Source organism: Stegostoma tigrinum, chromosome 24, assembly GCF_030684315.1.
Source record: "Stegostoma tigrinum isolate sSteTig4 chromosome 24, sSteTig4.hap1, whole genome shotgun sequence".
In the NCBI taxonomy this organism is placed as follows: Eukaryota; Metazoa; Chordata; class Chondrichthyes; order Orectolobiformes; family Stegostomatidae; genus Stegostoma; species Stegostoma tigrinum.
In genome coordinates this window covers 21488840-21507017 of record NC_081377.1, presented here as the reverse complement: position 1 = coordinate 21507017, position 18178 = coordinate 21488840, and the positions used below count along the sequence as shown (strand labels likewise).

Here is an 18178-nt window from a genome sequence, read left to right as displayed (position 1 = left end):
ATACCTCATATTCTGCCTCAGGAGTCTACAGCCTGATGGCGTTACCATAAAGTTCACTAGTTTTAAATTCTCCCGATCCCCGGCCTCATTCTCAATCCAAACCTCCTTCTCATCCCTGCCACCTTGACCTGACACAACTTGTCCATGGGATAATAGGAACTGCAGATCTGGAGAATCCAAGATAACAAGGTGTAGAGCTGGATGAACACAGCAGGCCAAGCAGCATCTTAGGAGCAAGAAAGCTGACGTTTCAGGCCTAGTTACAACTTGTCCATCTTCTTCCCCACCTATTCACCCCACCATTCCTGCCAACCAATCCCCACTACAACCCACCTACCTTTCCCTAGCCCCACCCAACCTACTTTCTGCCTTCTTGACCTGACACAAACTGTCCATCTTTTCTTCCACCTATCTGCCCCACCCATCCCACTGACCAATCCCCACCACTCCCTACCTGCCCTCACCTAATACCATCCCACCTACCTTCCCCAGCCCCATCCTTCCTTTCTCAGATTTCCCAGATCCCTTCTCCTGCCCCATTTCTGAAGAAGGGTTCTGATTGCACCATCAACTTTCCTATTCTGCTGATGTTATCATTTTGGTCAATGACCTTTCGTCGGAACTGGGTTACTCACTTTTTATCTCTTTTCTGAGAATATTCCAGGACCTGTCAATTCCCAACCCATGACTCTGTCTACTTTATCTGATTCCTAATATTGATGGAAGTCGAGGCTCGCCTTGAAAATGTGTTATCGTTCAACATGATACGCGAAGAAGCGGGAAGGATCTCACACTGCGCAGATTTCCCATATTTGCTGTCTAATTCCACTTTTTTCTTAATAACTTTATCCCTTACACCTTTTGCGTTTTTACATTATTCTACATCACCAATTTTCCTTTCATTTGCGATATTTTCTGTTTGTTTCACTTAAGCATTCCGCTGCTTTCCGACATCATTACTCCGGCCGCCCGTCTCCTATCCAAAACTTACAAGGCTCCGTCCACACCTGCCCCAGGAAAATATGCTAGGGCAAAGGCAAGATGTTGCAGATCTGATTTTTATTTTTAAAAAAACACCAAACAGCTCTGTGGAGAGAGAAATACACCGTTCGAGTCCTGTACGATCGTTCTTTGGAGCTGCACTAAGCAAGTCACCAGTTCAGCGGAAACCGCGCACAATTCACCCTTGGTCGCGTGCACGCGCACAGGGGGCGCGCGGTTTAAAGCTCCCTGAGCAGCGCACCCGTGTTTCGATGTGTTGCTCTGGGGCCGCATGCGCACTAATTGTGTTGTCCGAAGCGTCGGTTTGTGGGGGATTCGGACTCGATACGAACCGGGGGAACGGCAGCTGCGGGAATGGAGCCGGTGGCGCCAGGTAAAAGGATGGCGGTGGCGCGAGGCGAAAAATGTAATCATCTGTCATTCAGTAAGGGCTTTGATGGCGGGGGTAGGCGAGAAAGGAAAGGAAGGGTTGGTTCTGGGCCCAGTCTCTTGCTCATAGTAGGAATGTTGGAGGTAAAGAGACTCTTCCGACTGAAGGCACGATGAGTTGTTTCTGAGGCGAATGACTAATCGGATACCTGGGGATTGACGGAGTGAGGCAGACACATAGTTCAAATCTGTTTTGTAAAAACAGGTGAAACGGGCTGTGAGTTCCCAGGTGCCGATAAGGAAGCCAGGCCCAGAGCAAAGCCACGGCCTGGAAGTGAAGAAGAAAGTGGCCGTGGCGTCTTTATAGTGAGCTTTTCCTTTTTTTAATCCCTTTCCCACGGCCTTGTACGGAACAGCCGAGCGTGTTGGAGCCACTTATTTGTTTAGGTCGGAGAGCTCCGTCCTGGCGGGATATGTTCATACTGACTTTTACAAGTCTGCTTCACCCATGGGCCGCAATAACTCGGGATAGCGGGGAGGGGGGCGAATGCATGAGTTTAAAAAGCTTTAGGATCGGGTTGTATTGGCTGTCCCCTTAACAATAGAGCACCCCGTGAGAAAGAACGTAACATCCGCCTCCAGTAAGCTTGTATCGTAACAGAAGTAGACCGTTCAACCTCTCAAATTTAATAAGATCAATTCATTGCGATTTGTTAATGATCCAAGTTTGTTCTGTGTCGTATACTGGTGGATTTAAAACAAGACGAAAGGATATGTGCAGAATTTACTGTTTTCAAAGAAAGAGGATGAAATTACAATCGAAATTCTGTTTAATATCGGTTTATTTCCTATTTTTTTGTTTGGGTCAATGCTTGGTTTTCGGTTGCAGAGCCATCTAACGCAAGGATCTTATAAGGTAGCATTCCCAAGAATCCGTCCCCCGTACTGTTTGTGTTTTTTTCAAGGCAATGTCTTTTTTTTGGTCGGTTTAACAAATGTAGTAATTTTTTTCGTGCACAGTGTTGGATTTTGATTTCATTTAATTTTAACCTGAATATCAGGATTTTCCACATCAATACTGTATGAACCACAGTTATGTCTAAGTAAAAATTGAAAGACAAAACCCATTGTCTTTGGCCTGTGCCACAAACTTTTGTTTGCCTTCCCATCAACTTCAGCTCCACCCCTGGCTACTGCCAACAACTTCAGTAACTTGCTCCAACCTTGTTGAATTTTAGAACTTAACTTCTCCATCATAAAGACCCCACAATTTCAATTTCTGTATTGTCACCTATTTCTGTCTCAACTCGGCTTATCTACTGCTCACAATGTTGGCCGTGCTTTGGTCACTTTCAGATTAGACTATTTCAATGCATTCTTTGTTAATCTCCCACCGTCTGTCCTTCATAAAACTGCGCATGTCCAAATTTTTTCGTATAAGCTGCACCAAGTCCTATTTACCTTGTACTAACTGAATTAAATTGGTTCCCAGTCCAAAGGGCCTCAATTTAAAAAAAAATTGTTCAAAAAAAAGCTATCTGGATGGGAACATGAATAGGAAGGGTTTGGAGGGCTATGAGCCAAATGCCGGCAAATGGGGCCAGGCTAATTTAGGATATCTGGTCGGCATGGATGAATTGGACCAAATGGTTTGTTCCAAGCTGGACATCTCTGACTATGTGTCCATGTCCTCAGTGGTCCCCACCTTTAATCTACACCCATTTTAAAATCCTCTGTCACCTCTTCCAAACAAGATATTTCACCAGGGATCCAACTGCCTGCTCCTTTGGAAGTAATAGATCCTATGAAATATCTGAAGAACAGCAGAAGAGTTACTCCTGGTATCCTGTTAAATATTTATCACTCAAGTCAACATCTGTGCGAAAATCTGATTACTGTTGTGATGGATTTGTTTAATTTTCACTTGGATGCAACCGAATTCTGTTAACATGAAATGAGGGAAGAGAATGAGGACAGTTCAAATGCTTTACAGCTTATAAAGTACTTCTGAGTATAGTAACAATTCTAATGTAGAAATGTTAAATTACTTATGTAATTAAGCAATAGTCCATTTTTGGACTTGTGGCAATAATCATCAATATCAAAATTTGTGTAAAAGTAAAATTACAATCAACAATTTGCTCTAAACAAACCCCCATTGCTTATCATTTGGAAGCAAGTCAAAAGATTTGCCAGAGAAGCTATTCATTATTGAATAGAGTCATCTATGGCTCTATGACTAGTCCACAGTTCTCCAACTCAAAGATTCAAACACAAAATCAAATGACTCTGTGTAATACAGTGGAATGGTTCAAGAAAGCAGCTCACCATCAACACCAGCTCAATGGCAACCCGGAATGGGCAATAAATGCTGGTTTGGCCAGGGATGCCCATGCTCCAGGACTGACTGCAAAATAAATTATGACTGGTGCAGTTGAGACATTAAACCAAAGCCCTGTCCATCCACTCAGATAAGTAAACAATCTCATGTGATTGTTTTGAAGAAGAATAATTGGTGTCTCCCTAGTACTCTGACAATATTTATCCCACAACTTCCAATCAACCCGCCTGAAACAGATTTTCTAGCTATTATTGTTTTGATGTTTGTTGGAGCTTTCTATATGTAAATTGGTAGCTGTATTTCCTGTGTTACCATAATGATTGTATAGTTAAAGTATGTTGGCTTTAAAGTGTTTTGGAACATCCAGCGATCACGAAAGATGCTATATATAAAAGCAAGTCTCTGTTTTGCACAGACGATTTGGTTACATGAAGAGTTATATGATGTGAAATGGCCGTGCCAAATCTGACAGGAATATGCATGGACAGTTATGCATATCATGGACTGGAGTGTCTACATGATAATGACTTAATCTGGCTACAATCAAATGAACTAACATAGATGATTAACTTGTAAGCAATAGTATGTTAACACCAAAACCACTTTACACTTGTGACTGTAATCTTTTGTATTAGTTCAGTGATGCCTTTGTTCAGAACACACCTGCCCACAAAATTGTCCATGCCACCAGGAGTGAGATCGATCATATTTTACTGTGATATATAGACGTCTGTGCTCCCAAGAACCTGGTTAAATTTAACTCATTGATCAGATCTGCCATGATGCCCAAAATTTAGTTTCCAAGATTGCAAGCATCCGGTAGGTCAATTGATGTAACAAGGTGTGGAGCTGGATGTACACAGCAGGCCAGGCAGCGTCAGAGGAACAGGAAAGCTGACGTTTCGGGTTTGGACCCTTCTTCAGAAATGAGGGAGGGGAAGAGGGCTCGTAAATAAATAAAGAGAGGGGGAAGCAGTGATAGAAGGGGGATAGTGGAGCAAATATGTGGAGAGAAGATGGATAGCTCAAGGCGGCAAGGATGAAGCTGGTAAGGGTGAGTGTAGGTAGGCAATTGGGATGAGGGTTGGTCAGTGACGATGGTGGGGCAGATAAATGGGAGGGAAGACAGACAGTTCAAGGAGGCGAGAATGAAACTAGTAGAGGTGAGTGTAAGTAGGAAATGGGGGTGGGGGTTGGTCAGTGAGGTGGGAGAGAAGACGGACAGGTCAAGGAGGTGGAGACGAGAGGGAGAGCTGGTCTTGGGATGAAGTCGGGGGTGCAGAGATTTTGAAGCTCGTCAAGCTCCGCTCACCCATCTTCCTGCAAGATTGCAATCCCCTATTCCCAATTCCTTCACCTCCGCTGCAAATGCTCCCAAGACGAGGCCTTCCACTCCTGAACATCCCAGATGTTCTCGTTTTTCAAGGATCGCAATTTCACCCCCACTATGGTCGAAAACGCCCTCGACTGCATCTCTTGCATTTCCTGCAACTCAGCCCTCACACCCCCTGCCCACAATAAAAGCCAAAACAGAATTCCTGTTGTCCTCATGTATCATCCCATTAACCTCCGGATTCATCATTTTCCGCCACCTGCAGTCTGACCCCACTACGAAGGATATATTTCCCTCTCCACCCTTATCCGCATTCTGGAGAGATCACTCTCTCTGCGACTTCCTCGTTTGATCCACACTCCCCACTAGCTCCGACACCTTTCCCTGCAACCGCAGGAGGTGCTACGCCTGCCCCTACACCTCCCCCCTCACGTCCATTCCAGGCCCCAAGAAAACCTTCCACATTAAACAGATGTTCACCACATCTGCTAATGTGAGTTATTGTATCCGCTGTTCCCGATGTGAGCAGAGACTCGGAGACCGCTTTGTGGAGCACCTACTCTCGGTTCGTGTCAAATGACAAAACCTCCCAGTCGTGAACCACTTCAATTCCCCCTCCCACTCCCTGGACAACATGGGCCTCCTCTAGTGTCACAACGTTGCCACCCAAAAACTGGAGGAACAGCACCTCATATTCCGCCTTGGAAGCCTACAGCCCAGAGGTCTCAATGTGAACTTCACGAGCTGCAAAATCTCGCCACCCACACCTCATCCCAAGACCAGCCCTTCCCTCCTTGACCTGTCCAACTTCTCTCCCATCTATCTGCTCCTCCCTCCTCACTGACCAACCCCATCCCAACTCCATACCTACACTCACCCTTACTAACTTCAACCTTGCCCCCTTGACCCGCCGTCTTTTCTCCACCTGTCTGGTCCACTACCTACCTTCTATCACCTCCAAGCCCCCTTCCCCTCCCCCATTGTTGAAGAAGGGTCCAAACCCGAAACGCCAGCTTTCCTGCTCCTCCGATGCTGATTGGCCTGCTGTGTTCATCTACCTCCACACCTTGTTATCTTGGACTCCAGCATCGGCAGTTCCTGCTATCTGTGGGTCTATTGATGTGCTGCTTCGGAAATATCAATGAGTTAATTGAACCTTTGATTAACAATCTGTAATTAACAGTCAACTGAGACTTCAAACCTGCAATTCTGCTGTAGTAATCATTAGTTTTAAAAAGTTTTTCAACCTGAGTGCCTTGACCTTGCTCCAGTCTCTAATCAATTATTTTGCTTGCTGAGCTTGGTTGCATTGATTCACAGCAGATTTTTTATATTTGAGTTTATGACAATGAATTTACACAGAATTTGAACATAACACCCTCTTCACCAAGTTGAAATTATGTTGTCAATTTGCTGTTTGTTGCTCTAGCAGAAACCTCAAAATAGTAAGAAGCATGCTCAGTGTGGGATTGCCCCACAGTGAGGTAAAGGCTGAGTGAGTTACTGATTACCCTGTTGGAATTTTGGTGCAAAAGGGGACAGAGATGCTTTAACCAAGATTTATTGCAAGAAGTAAACTCTCCAGAGCAAGTGGTAAGTGAGAGAAGATAAAAAGATTGGTTTAACAGGCAGTGTACCTGATGGAGAGAAATTGCAAATCATAGTGTGATGCAGGTGCAGGGGATGAAGCTGATTCATGAGTAGTATTGGTGAATATTTCTAAGGTCTTCAGTTTTTTTGTTTTGGTTTCTTTTCCCTTTTCTTTCAGAAAAATGCTGCTTAAGTATTAGACTGACATTGACTTTTTCTTAGCTTACGTAAACAAAATATCATTACAGTGAAGTGTTGAGAGCAGGGAATCACAAGCTTTTTGAGCTAGATCAATGTAATAGTGATGGCAGGATGGGTAATGTGTTACTGTTGCAATGTATGAAAGCTGCTGGATGCCAGTATGATCTATAGCGAATGCGTTTTCAGGAGTTTCACAGCTGAGTTGAGGAGCAGGTGTCTGAGCTGCAGACTTTGCGCCACATCAGGGCAAGTTACCCAGATACTTTGCTCCAGAGAACAGTTGCACCCCTTAAACTTAGTAATTCTAAATTGTTCTATGATCAGGGATAAGGGCGACATGGTGGCTCTGTGGTTAGCACTGCTGCCTCACAGTGCCAGGGATCTGGGTTCTACCTTTTGGGCAACTTTTTGCGCAGAGTTTGCACATTTTGCCTGTGTCTGCGTGGGTTTCCTCCCAGGTGCTCTGGTTTCCTCCCACAGTCCAAAGATGTGCAGACTAGGTGGAATGGCCATGCTAAATTGCCCATAGTGTTCAGGGATGCCTAGATTAAGGAGAGAGTTCTGGGTCAGATGCTCTGAGGGTTGGTGTAGACTTATTGAGCCAAAGGACCTGTTTCCACCCAGTAGGGATTCGATGATGATAACGTGGCAGATATGAGGATCCAGGGAGTTAAAATTGAGGAGCCTCAATGCTTGCCTTTTGGCTAACAGTTAAGAGGTCCTCGTAAACTGTGTGGATAAGAGTGGGAACTGCAAGGAAGGTGAGCAAACTAACCATTGCACCTTGGTACATGCTGTCATTCAAGTCAGGGAAGAAAATATGACTGTAGATCTGGTAGGGAGCAGTATTTGGAGGTATAAATGCTGCTCTCTGCAGCTCTGAGTGGGTGTCCCGTAGGCTATTTGCATGCTTGATGCCAGGGTTCAGGACATCTCCTTGGGGCTGGAGGAGAACTTGGAGAGGGAGGGAAGAGATGCAGTAGCCATTGTCCATATTGGTACCAATAGAATTAGTAGAAGTAGAAAAGGGGTTTAGTTTGAAAATTTGAATAGATTGGAGCTAAATTAACTTTTTAAAAATTTAAATACACATAGTATTGAGAACCAAATAAAAGAATTAACAATACAAATACAGGTTAACAGATATGATCTTCTATCTATTATGGAACCTTGTTACAAGAATTTCAAGGCTGGGAACTAAATGTTTGGAGATGTGATATTTTGAAAGTGCAGATAGGAAGGAAAGTTTGGTGAGATAACGTTGTTGGCACAAGATGGAATAAGTCGGATAGAAATAAGTGATCTTGGATTGAAAGATGTAAAATTCCAATGGGTGGAGGTAAGAAATAATAAGGAATGAAGTCATTGGTAGGAGTAGTGATTGTGCACCTTAACATCTATACAGTGGGAATGAGAATAAATCAGGAGATAGAGGACATATCGTTGGTGATTCTAATCTTAATGTTGATTGTGAGAGTCATTGGCAGTGGAAGTCAGAGGAAGAATTCAGTGTGTATTAGGTTAGTTTCTTAGAACAAGGGATCAATCTGTTTTATAGATCTGGTGTTGTGCAATGAGGCAGGTTTACCACATGATGCCAGAGTAAAAGATTCCCCTCAGAAACAGTGGCCACAACATGGTAGAATTTAGCATTAATTTAATGAACAGGAGCATGGTTCAGAAGCAATTTTGCTAAATTCAAATAAGGGTAATTATAACAGAATGAGGGCAGAGCTGGTTGGAGTGGGAAAGGACTTTAGCAGCAAAGAGGGTTTAGGAAAATTGGCAACATTCTAACAAGCTAGGAACAGAGCAATTTCAGAGTGCCTGTCTACAGATCCCTGACAGTGGCAGGACAGGTTAATAGGGAAATATGGAACACTTGCCCTTATTAGTCTTGGCATTGTTTATAAGAGCAGTTGGTTATGTTGGAGTAGTACGAAGCTTTGGTTAGGCCTACAGCTGGAGTAATATGTGCAGTTCTGGTTGCCACTGTAGGAAGAATATGATGGCACTGGCGTGGGCGCAGAGGAGAGTCACCAGAATATTGCCTAGGATGGAATAGTCTAGCAATGAAGAGATATCTTGAGGGGTTTGCTTAAGAGGAGAGAACACTGAGAGGGGACATGCTTGAAGTATACGAGATTGTGAAAGGCATGGTCAGGGTGGACGGAAAGCAGCTTTACCCCTAATGTAGAGGGTCTGTGACAAAGGGGCACATATTTAACATGAAAATCAGATTTGGGGGGGATTTGAGGAAAATCTTTTCATCCAGAGAGTGGTAGGAATCTGGATTACACTGGCTGGGAGGGTAATTGAGGTAAGAAACCACAAACCTTTAAAAATTACTTGGATGAGCGCTTGAAATGTCATAACATTAAAGGCTACGGACCAAGTGCTGACAAGTAGGACTAATGAGATTTTGTGGGGTTCTTTTTTATTGGTGGTGCAGACTCGATAGGCGAAAGGGCCTCACCCGTAGTCCTTCTATGTTTAAGAAAGTACTTCATGGCTCACAGCAAAGATCTATTTTCGTGAGGAAGAAGGATTCCAGGAAGGCGATAAACAATCATGGTTAGCCAGCGAAGTTAAACATAGGAACAGAAACACTGTCCTGGTGACCTGAAATGTTAGCTGTGTTTTTTCCCTTCACAGTTGCTGCTGGACCTGCTGGGCTTTTCCAGTAACTTTGTTTTTGTTCCTGATTTACAACATCTGCAGTTCTTTCGGTTTTTATTTAAGTTAAACATAGAATTGAATTGACAGATAAGATATAGCATGTGATTAAGATTAGTGGGAAGCAGAGGATTGGTAATCTTGTAAAAAACAACAAAAGTGACCAAAAAAGAGAAAATAAACTGAGGATAAATTTGCATGCAATATAAAGATGGGCAGCAAGTGTATCGTTAAAGATACAAGGGAGAAACCAAAATAAACAGAGGCCCCTTAGTGAATGAGGCTAGGAATATAGCCGTGGTAACCTCAACCAGTGTGCTAATGGTAAACTTAGTATGGCAAAATAGAAACTTTATTTTTGAAAAGCTGGGAAATTGTGAAAGCAAGAACAGCATTTTTGAAAAAAGTTTTCCAAATATATTTAACCTTTTTAAAAAGCAATATTATGTTGTCACTGATGTCCCTGTAGCCCGTTTACGATTTTGTAGATAGAGGATTTGCTGTATTTTTAAAATTTTTTAATACTGAATAAGGTTTGTTATGAACAACACCTGTCTTTTGATCACTTCATTCATACTTCCTTTTGATATTTATAGTTTTTTGCAATGTGGTTGAACTTCCTAAGCAGTGACTGAAATCAATATCTTGAGATTTATTGTGCTTTTCCATCCTAATCACCTGTTCATCAAATATGGTTGAAAGCAGATATCCATGTCATTCCTTTTTTAAAAAATCAGAAATTGCACGACCCCAGGCCATAGTCCCACAGGTTTATTTGAAATCACAAGCTGTGTGTGTGTGCGCGCGCATGCATATTTCAATGCTTTATATATAAAGAAAGGAGAGAAGTAAATTGTGAAAGTTCGTTGGCCTTGAGAATGGAAAAAAAATTGGCAGTTGGCGTGTCGTACGTGTAGATGTGTTTGTTCATTAGATAGATTGTGTACTATTTAATGAAGAGAGACTGCAGAACAGAGAACTAAAATATATGTATGTAAGTGTTCAGAAGAAGGCCCTTTAACTATTCACATCTGTCCTGCTGTTCAGCAAGATCATGGCTGGTATGCCCAGGCCTCAACTCCTCTTTTGTGCCAGCTCATCATAGTCATTAACTTGTTGATATTTTGAAAATCAGTTTGCCTCCTCTACAGCCATAGAGTCACAGAGTAGTCATACACATGGAAGCAAACTCTTCGACCCAACTGATCATGCTGACCAGATTTCCTAAACTGAACTAATCCCATTTGACCTACGTCCCTCTAAACCTTTTCTATTCATAAACCAGTCCAAATGTCTTTTAAAAGTTGTAATAGTATCCTCTGGAAGCTCGTTCCATGTATGTACCATGCTCTGTGAAAATATTGCTCCTCGGGTTTTTTTTTGGAAATCTTTTCCCTCTCACCTTAAACCTATGCCCTCTAGTTTCAGACTCCCTTACCCAGAGGATTGGCCAATTGCCTTATTTATGCTCCTCATGATTTTACAATCCTCTGTGTAAGGTCACCCCTCAACCTCCTATGTCCCGGGGAAAAATGTCAAAGCCTATCCAGCCCCTCCTTATAACTCAAGCTCTCAAATCTCAGTAATGTCTTTTTTTTTTGCACCCTTTCTGTTTAATAAGATCCTTCATATAAGCAGGGAGACCAGAATTGTGCACAGTACTCCAAATGTGTCCTTACCAATGTCTCATGCAGTTGTAAGATGACATCCCAACTCCTATATCCAGTGCTGTGACTGACGAAGCTAAGCATGCTAAATGTTTTCACCAATCTATTTACTTTTGATGCCACTTTGAAGGAACTGTGCACCTGCAACACTAGATCCCTCTGTTTGACAACACTCCCCAAGGCCCAACCATTAACTGTGTATGTCCTGCACCGAGTTTGTCCTACCAAAGTGCGACACCACACATTTATCTAAATGAAACTTGACCCGCCGCTCCATGGCTGAGCTGATCAAGATCCCATTGTATTCTTGGTTAATCTTCTTCACTGTCCACTATACCACCAATTTTGGCGTCACCTACAAATGTACTAACCTTCTATATTTTCATCAAAATTGTTTAAATAGATGACACTGCTGATCACAGCCCTCAAGTCTGAACGACGATCCTCTGCCACCACCCGCTGCCTCCTACCATCAAGCCAATTTTGCATTCAGTTAGCTAGCTGTCCCTGAAGCCTATGTGATCTACCCTTACTGACAAGCCTACCTCTTTAAATACTTCTGGTGATCTAGCCTATACATATCCTGGGGTAAAAAATTCCAGACGTTGCTACCCGCTGGGAGAAGATTTTCCTTTGCAACTTAGTTTTAAATGAGAGTTACAGGATAAGGAGACAATGGCCCCTAGTTTGAGATTTTCTCCTACTAGTGGAAATGGCATCTTAATATCCACCCTGTGCAGTCTCCTCTGAATCTTCTTATATTCAGATCATTCTTTTAAACTCTAATAAATAAAGGCCTAATTGTTTTAGCTATTCTTCGTAAGTTTAACCCCGTCGTCCCCGGAATCAACTGAGGGAATTTTTTTATCTCCTCTGATACTGGCATATCCTGTCTTTAAATACAGGGACCAAAATTGTATAAATACTCAAGATGCAAAGTAACCAACACCTTGTACAGTTATAAGAAGACTTCCCTACTTTTAAACAGTAACCCTCTAGCAATAAAGACGAAACTTCCATTTGCCTTCTGAATTACTTGCTGCACCTGCTACGAACCCTTTTTTGTTTCGTGAAGAACACCCAGATTACAAAAAGAAACTGAATCAGTGTGGGAGACAGCAAGAATTGCAGATGCTGGTGGCAGAGACAACACTGTGGAGCTGGAGGAACACAGCAGGCCAGGCAGAATGGTCTTCAGAAGGGTCCTGACCTGAAACATTAACTTTCCTGTTCCTCTCATGCCACCTGGTCTGCTGTGTTCCCCCAGCTCCACACAGTTTGAAAGGTGTAGGATCTATCTCCATTTAAATGATAGATTGCATTTTGATTGTTCTTATCAAATGCATGACTTCACACTCTGATATCAATGCTATATGCCAAGGTTTTGTCTGTTCACTCAACTTTGCTGAATCCCCATGCAGATTCCTTCTGTCCTCATCAGAACATGGCCTCTCACCTGTTTCTGAATAGCCAGCAAATTTGCATACGTTACACTTGTCCCTACTGTAAGTCAATATAAATAATAATTAATTGTCTTTGGACTGATTCTTGTGGCACTCCATGACTTACACTTCTCCAACCTGATAAAGACCCATTAATCCTTACTCTCTGCCTTTTGAGTCTTAAGCAGTCTTCAATCTGCACTTGTATGTTACTCCAGTACTGTGAGTACTTATCTTGTGCATAACCTTATCTTACTGAATGCCTTCTGAAATCTGTACATCTACCAGTTTCCCCATTTTTAATGCTGCTTGTTTATATCATCAATGTACTGTAGAAAATTCATCAAATGTGATTTCCCCTTCACAAAACTTTTCTGGGTGTGATTGCATTAGGCATTTTCTAAAGCCCTGTTTCTTCCTCAGTAATGGTTACTAGCATTTCCCAACAATTGATTTTAGGCTAACTGGTCTGTAGTTTCCTGGTTTTTTGCCTCATAATGTTGACCTATATTGTAAGTAGAATGGAGTATACAGCTGGCAAGTTTTGTTACATCTGTGCAGGGCAATGGTGAAACTGTTTTCTTAGAGTATGTGTGGTTTTGACTACCTTGCTGAGGCATTGTGTTAGAAGCCGTTCAGAGAAGATTCGCTAGTCTGATTTCTGATGTGAAGAGATTGTCGAAAGAAGAAAGATTCAGTGGTAGTCTATTGAAACATGTAATATTCTCAATTGGGTAGATGCTCAGAAGATATTATCCCTTGTGGAGAATTACAATTCGAGGACAGTTTCAAGTAAGAAGTTTCCTGGGTGGAGGGCTTTTCTGTTTGAAGGTTGCAGGGCGTAAGCCTCAAAAGAGAGCTTTTTTTGGTATTTTTGGAACTACATTTTGGTTTGCAGGAGCTGTGCAGTAATCATCCGTAATTCCTTTATTAAACAATGCATTGATGTAGTAATTTCTGGCTGCTGTCCAATTACAATGCATTCTACTTCAGTGTCTAAACTTTCTAAAATATTAAACCTGGAACAAAGATTTTAATATTTTACATGCTGCAGTCTAAATGAGTACTACTTAAAATCTTTGACAACTTGCTTTATACATGGATGATCTAGCCAGAGCTTGCAGTTTTTCAATTAATTGTCCAAGGTTTTATCTTGAATTGCATCAGAAGAAATTATTTTTCTAGTAACCAGTCACATTTACAGGGTCACAGTTAAGCTGTGTGATCTTGTTTTATTAAACACATTTTTCTAGGTAAAGTATCTCAAGTCTGCCATTCAGTTAAATTTTGCCTCCACTTTGTCAAATCCACTTTCTAGTTTTGTTTCTTTTTGCTCTACTCAAATTGTTTTAGAATCCACAGCCTTTTCATGTAGTTCCAAATTTCTACCTTTTTCTATGGCACAAAACTGCTTCCTGATTTTGTTACTAAATTTTACAACGATGACCCTTCAATTGTAATTTCTTTTTCTTCTTGCCTGTAAACTCGACCGGATCAGAACGTTCATCACTATGTACCTACTCAAATCTATAACATTTGAGACATCTCCATATGTTCACTCCACAATTCCTTGTATTCCTAAGGATTTCAAGCCATTTTTATGCAAACTGTCCTCCTGAGATTTAGTCTTTTGAAGTAAACTCTCTGGTGACTCTGCTCAGAGCCCTTTCTGAGACCATTATACTGTTTCTGAGATATGGTCACCAAAGATTAATGCAATACTCAGTCATACAGCATGGACATAGGTCCAATTCATCCATGCTGGCCAAGTTTCTCAAACCAAACTAGTCCCGCTTTGCTACATTTAGCCCAAATCGCTGTAAATCTTTCCTAATCATCTGCCTGTCCAAATATCTTTTAAATTTTGTCATTGTACTCATCTCTTCCACTTCCTTTGACCACTCATTCCATATACACACCACCTTTGTGTGAAAATGTTGCCCCCTCAGGTCCCTTCTTAAATCTTTCTCCTCTGTCCTTCAAAAATGTGCCTGCTAATTTAGAATTCTCATGCTAGGGAAAAGACCTTAATTGTTCACCTTATCTATGCCCCTATTGATTTTATAAACCTCTAAGATCTCCCTCAACTTCCTATGCTCCAGTGAAAAAAGCCCAAGCCTCTCCTTATAACTCAAACCCTCCAATCCTGGCAACATCCTAGTAAACTGTTTCTGAGCACTCTCCAATAAATGATATCTTTCCTTACATCAGGTCAATCAGAACCATACTCAGTACTCCAAAAGTGACCTCACCAACATCCTGTACAACCTGAACATGATGTCCCAACTCCTACACTCTGTGATCTGAGCAATGAAAGCAAGCACACTAAACACGTTCTTAATCACACTGGCTACCCATGATACAACTTTCGAACACCTATGTATTTTTGATATGGGCTGAGCAAAGTTACACATAAATGGTATAGAACTTTCCTTTGTCTTACATCCTATTTGAGAAAATGAGCAACATTCCATTTTCCGTTCTGGATTTTGTATCAGTACATTGGCGATTTGTTTGCGTGGACAATACATTCTGCCAATCCTTCATAGTTCCCATTTGTCACCACTTAGAAATGTCTGTTGTCTCTTGTTTGGGTCCACTCACCTGTTGACATTGAACTCCAGTATTGGATGTGAGTTTGCTCGCTGAGCTCAGCAAGCAAACTCACATCCAGAACCTCAACCTGAGCTACAAATCTTCTCAAAACTCGCTAACTCCGCTATTCCTGGAACAAACAAACAACAGAAATTGCTGTAGAATCTCTGGTCTGGCAGCATCTGTGGAAAGAACAGTGAACGTTTCAAGTCCAATGACCGCTCCTTGGAGTCACCACAAATGTGACAATTTAATGAAACTGCCAAAGACTTTAATTTACACTGCTACCCAAGATAAATTCAGATCAGAATACGTTTCTTCAGTAACTATAAGAATTAACTCTATTTATTGTAACACTCCAAAAAGAGTGGTGAAAGAGCAGGATATCTAATCTTGCAGCATTAATTTTACCTGTTTTAAAATTACCACACACATAACATATGGGGATAAGAAAGAGACAAAAACGAAGAGAGGAAAAAGAAGTTGGGAGAATGCAGTTCTGTGTCATCAGTCTAAATCACAAAGCTAGATAAGTTGGTTTCACAATGCTTTTGATGTCTCAATGTGATGTGTACAGTGATAATCAGTATGTAGTGTGCTGTTTGGTTAGTTGCACTTGTAGTCTTTATGGTTGCCTTTGGGCTTCTGAATTATTTCTTTTTCGTGTTGCTGAATATATAAGCTCTGCTCTTTCAACTGAAAATTAGAAGAAGAAACTTTCCAGAGAAAATGGGGAGAAAAAGATTGAAGCAATTAACAAATGGAAGCCTCTCTGTTTCACTCCCTTCAGATTCTGTTAAGCTGCACTCTGACCAGTCAGAAGGTTGTTGCTCTGCTGATCTTTCTGAATTAAATGACATTACTTTGTTTTGCCTCGGTTAATGTACAAAAAATGATGTCACTCGTGGTCAATTAGCTTTACTTGTTTCCCTAAGCTGAAAACATGAAAACACCTTGTCACATTCAAAATACATTTTTTGTTTTTAAACGTATATTTTTCTAATCAGCCTGTTCAGAAATGTTATGATACACCTCTGGAGCAGGTGGGTCCTGTACCTGGGCCCCTCAGGAGGGACACTGCTACCGAGGCACAAGAGTGCACATTCAAAATACATTCCTTTTATACTTGGAGAATCTATCTGTTTTAAATTTGCTTATAATGCTTTCGGGGGCAGTGTATAAGGCTGGATCCTGAGGAGCGACAGTTTCCTGTCAAGCCCGTGAGTGGCACAAATGCAGACTACAGCAGGGTGACAAACTATGTGTGCGGGCTTGTTGCTTTTTGACTGTTGCTTGGGGCTATGCAGACCTGATCATGGGAGTGAAAGTGGCATGGACGTGAGTTCGCACAACATGGTTAATGCAGAGCTGGGGCTCCAAGAAACCCAGGAGCAGTTGATACCTCTTTGCTGGTGTGATTTGGAACTTCAAGCAGTCTGGAGATGTCGATAGATCTTTTTGAATATGAGAAACTGGAGCAGTTGTCAGCTCAGTGAAGTCAGCATTTGATGCAAAGAAAAGCTCGTGAATGGCAGTTGAATGTTAGAGTTGGGATCAAGCTGATGATTTGATGTTGGCGGAAGCCTTGTAAATCCAGTGTACGGACAGTCTTGAAGAGATGGAGCAAATGTGAAGATGAGTAGGCATTGAGACATTGAGTTCAAGTCTGGTTGCGTGATGGCTCATTTTAGAGCAGAAGAAGAAAGAGGATGTCCAGTGATCATGGGAGCTGCAGATGCTGGAGAATCCAAGATAACAAAGTGTGGAGCTGGATGAACACAGCAGGCCAAGCAGCATCTCAGGAGCACAAAAGCTGATGTTTCGGGCCTAGACCCTTCATCAGAGAGGGGAATGGGGAGAGGGAACTGGAATAAATAGGGAGAGAGGGGGAGGCGGACCGAAGATGGAGAGAAAAGAAGATAGGTAGAGAGGAGACTATAGGTGAGGAGGTGGGGAGGGGATAGGTCAGTCCAGGGAAGATGGACAGGTCAAGGAGGCAGGATGAGGTGGTAGTTAGGAAATGGAGATGCGGCTTGAGGTGGGAGGAAGGGATGGGTGAGAGGAAGAACAGGTTAGGGAAGCGGAGACAGGCTGGACTGGTTTTGTGATGCAGTGGGGGGAGGGGAAGAACTGGGCTGGTTTTGGGATGCAGTTGTGGAATGGGAGATTTTGAAGCTTGTGAAATCCATCATGTCCATCATGGGCCTCTTGCAGTGCCACAATGATGCCACCCGAAGGTTGCAAGAACAGCAACTCATATTCCGCTTGGGAACCCTGCAGCCCAATGGTATCAATGTGGACTTCAAAAGCTTCAAAATCTGCCCTCCACCACTGCATCTCAAAACCAGCCCAGTTCTTCCCCACCCCCGCCCCCACCTCCACTGCATCACAAAACCAGCCCAGTTTGTCCCCTCCCGCCACTGCATCCCAAAACCAGCCCAGTCTGTCTCTGCCTCCCTAACCTGTTCTTCCTCTCACCCATCCCTTCCTCCCACCTCAAGCCACACCTCCATTTCCTACCTACCACCTCATCCTGCCTCCTTGACCTGTCCGTCTTCCCTGGACTGACCTATCCCCTCCCTCCCTCCTCACCTATACTCTCCTTTCCACCTATCTGCTTTTCTCTCCATCTTCTGTCCACCTCCTCCTCTCTCCCTATTTATTCCAGTTCCCTCTCTGATGAAGGGTCTAGGCCTGAAACATCAGCTTTTGTGCTCCTGAGATGCTGCTTGGCCTGCTGTGTTCATCCAGCTCCACACTTTGTTATCTAAGAGGATGTCCAGGCTGAGTTGGAGTTGCTATTGAGGGAAATCAAAGATTTAAGTCCGCAGATGAGGAGAGTTGAAATGTCTTGTGATAAAGCCAGCGGGTGAAGAATTTTTGCAGCAGTCAATGACTTCTTAGGTGTTGCTTGAAGATTTATGGGATCTGTTTTGGCTGTTTCTGCCATGTGAAGTACAGT

General features: G+C 42.5%; 1 protein-coding gene across 2 annotated transcripts in view; it reads left to right on the top strand.

Moving 5' to 3' along the window:
- The first annotated feature begins 1250 nt into the window (after positions 1-1250).
- ago4 (argonaute RISC component 4) overlaps positions 1251-18178 on the top strand; it is a 78160-nt gene continuing 61232 nt past the window's right edge. For both annotated transcript variants that reach the window (XM_048557842.2, XM_048557841.2), the window contains exon 1: positions 1251-1375. In XM_048557842.2, the coding sequence (XP_048413799.1) occupies positions 1357-1375 (19 nt within the window). In that variant the 5' untranslated portion in view covers positions 1251-1356. The remainder of the gene's footprint in view (positions 1376-18178) is intronic.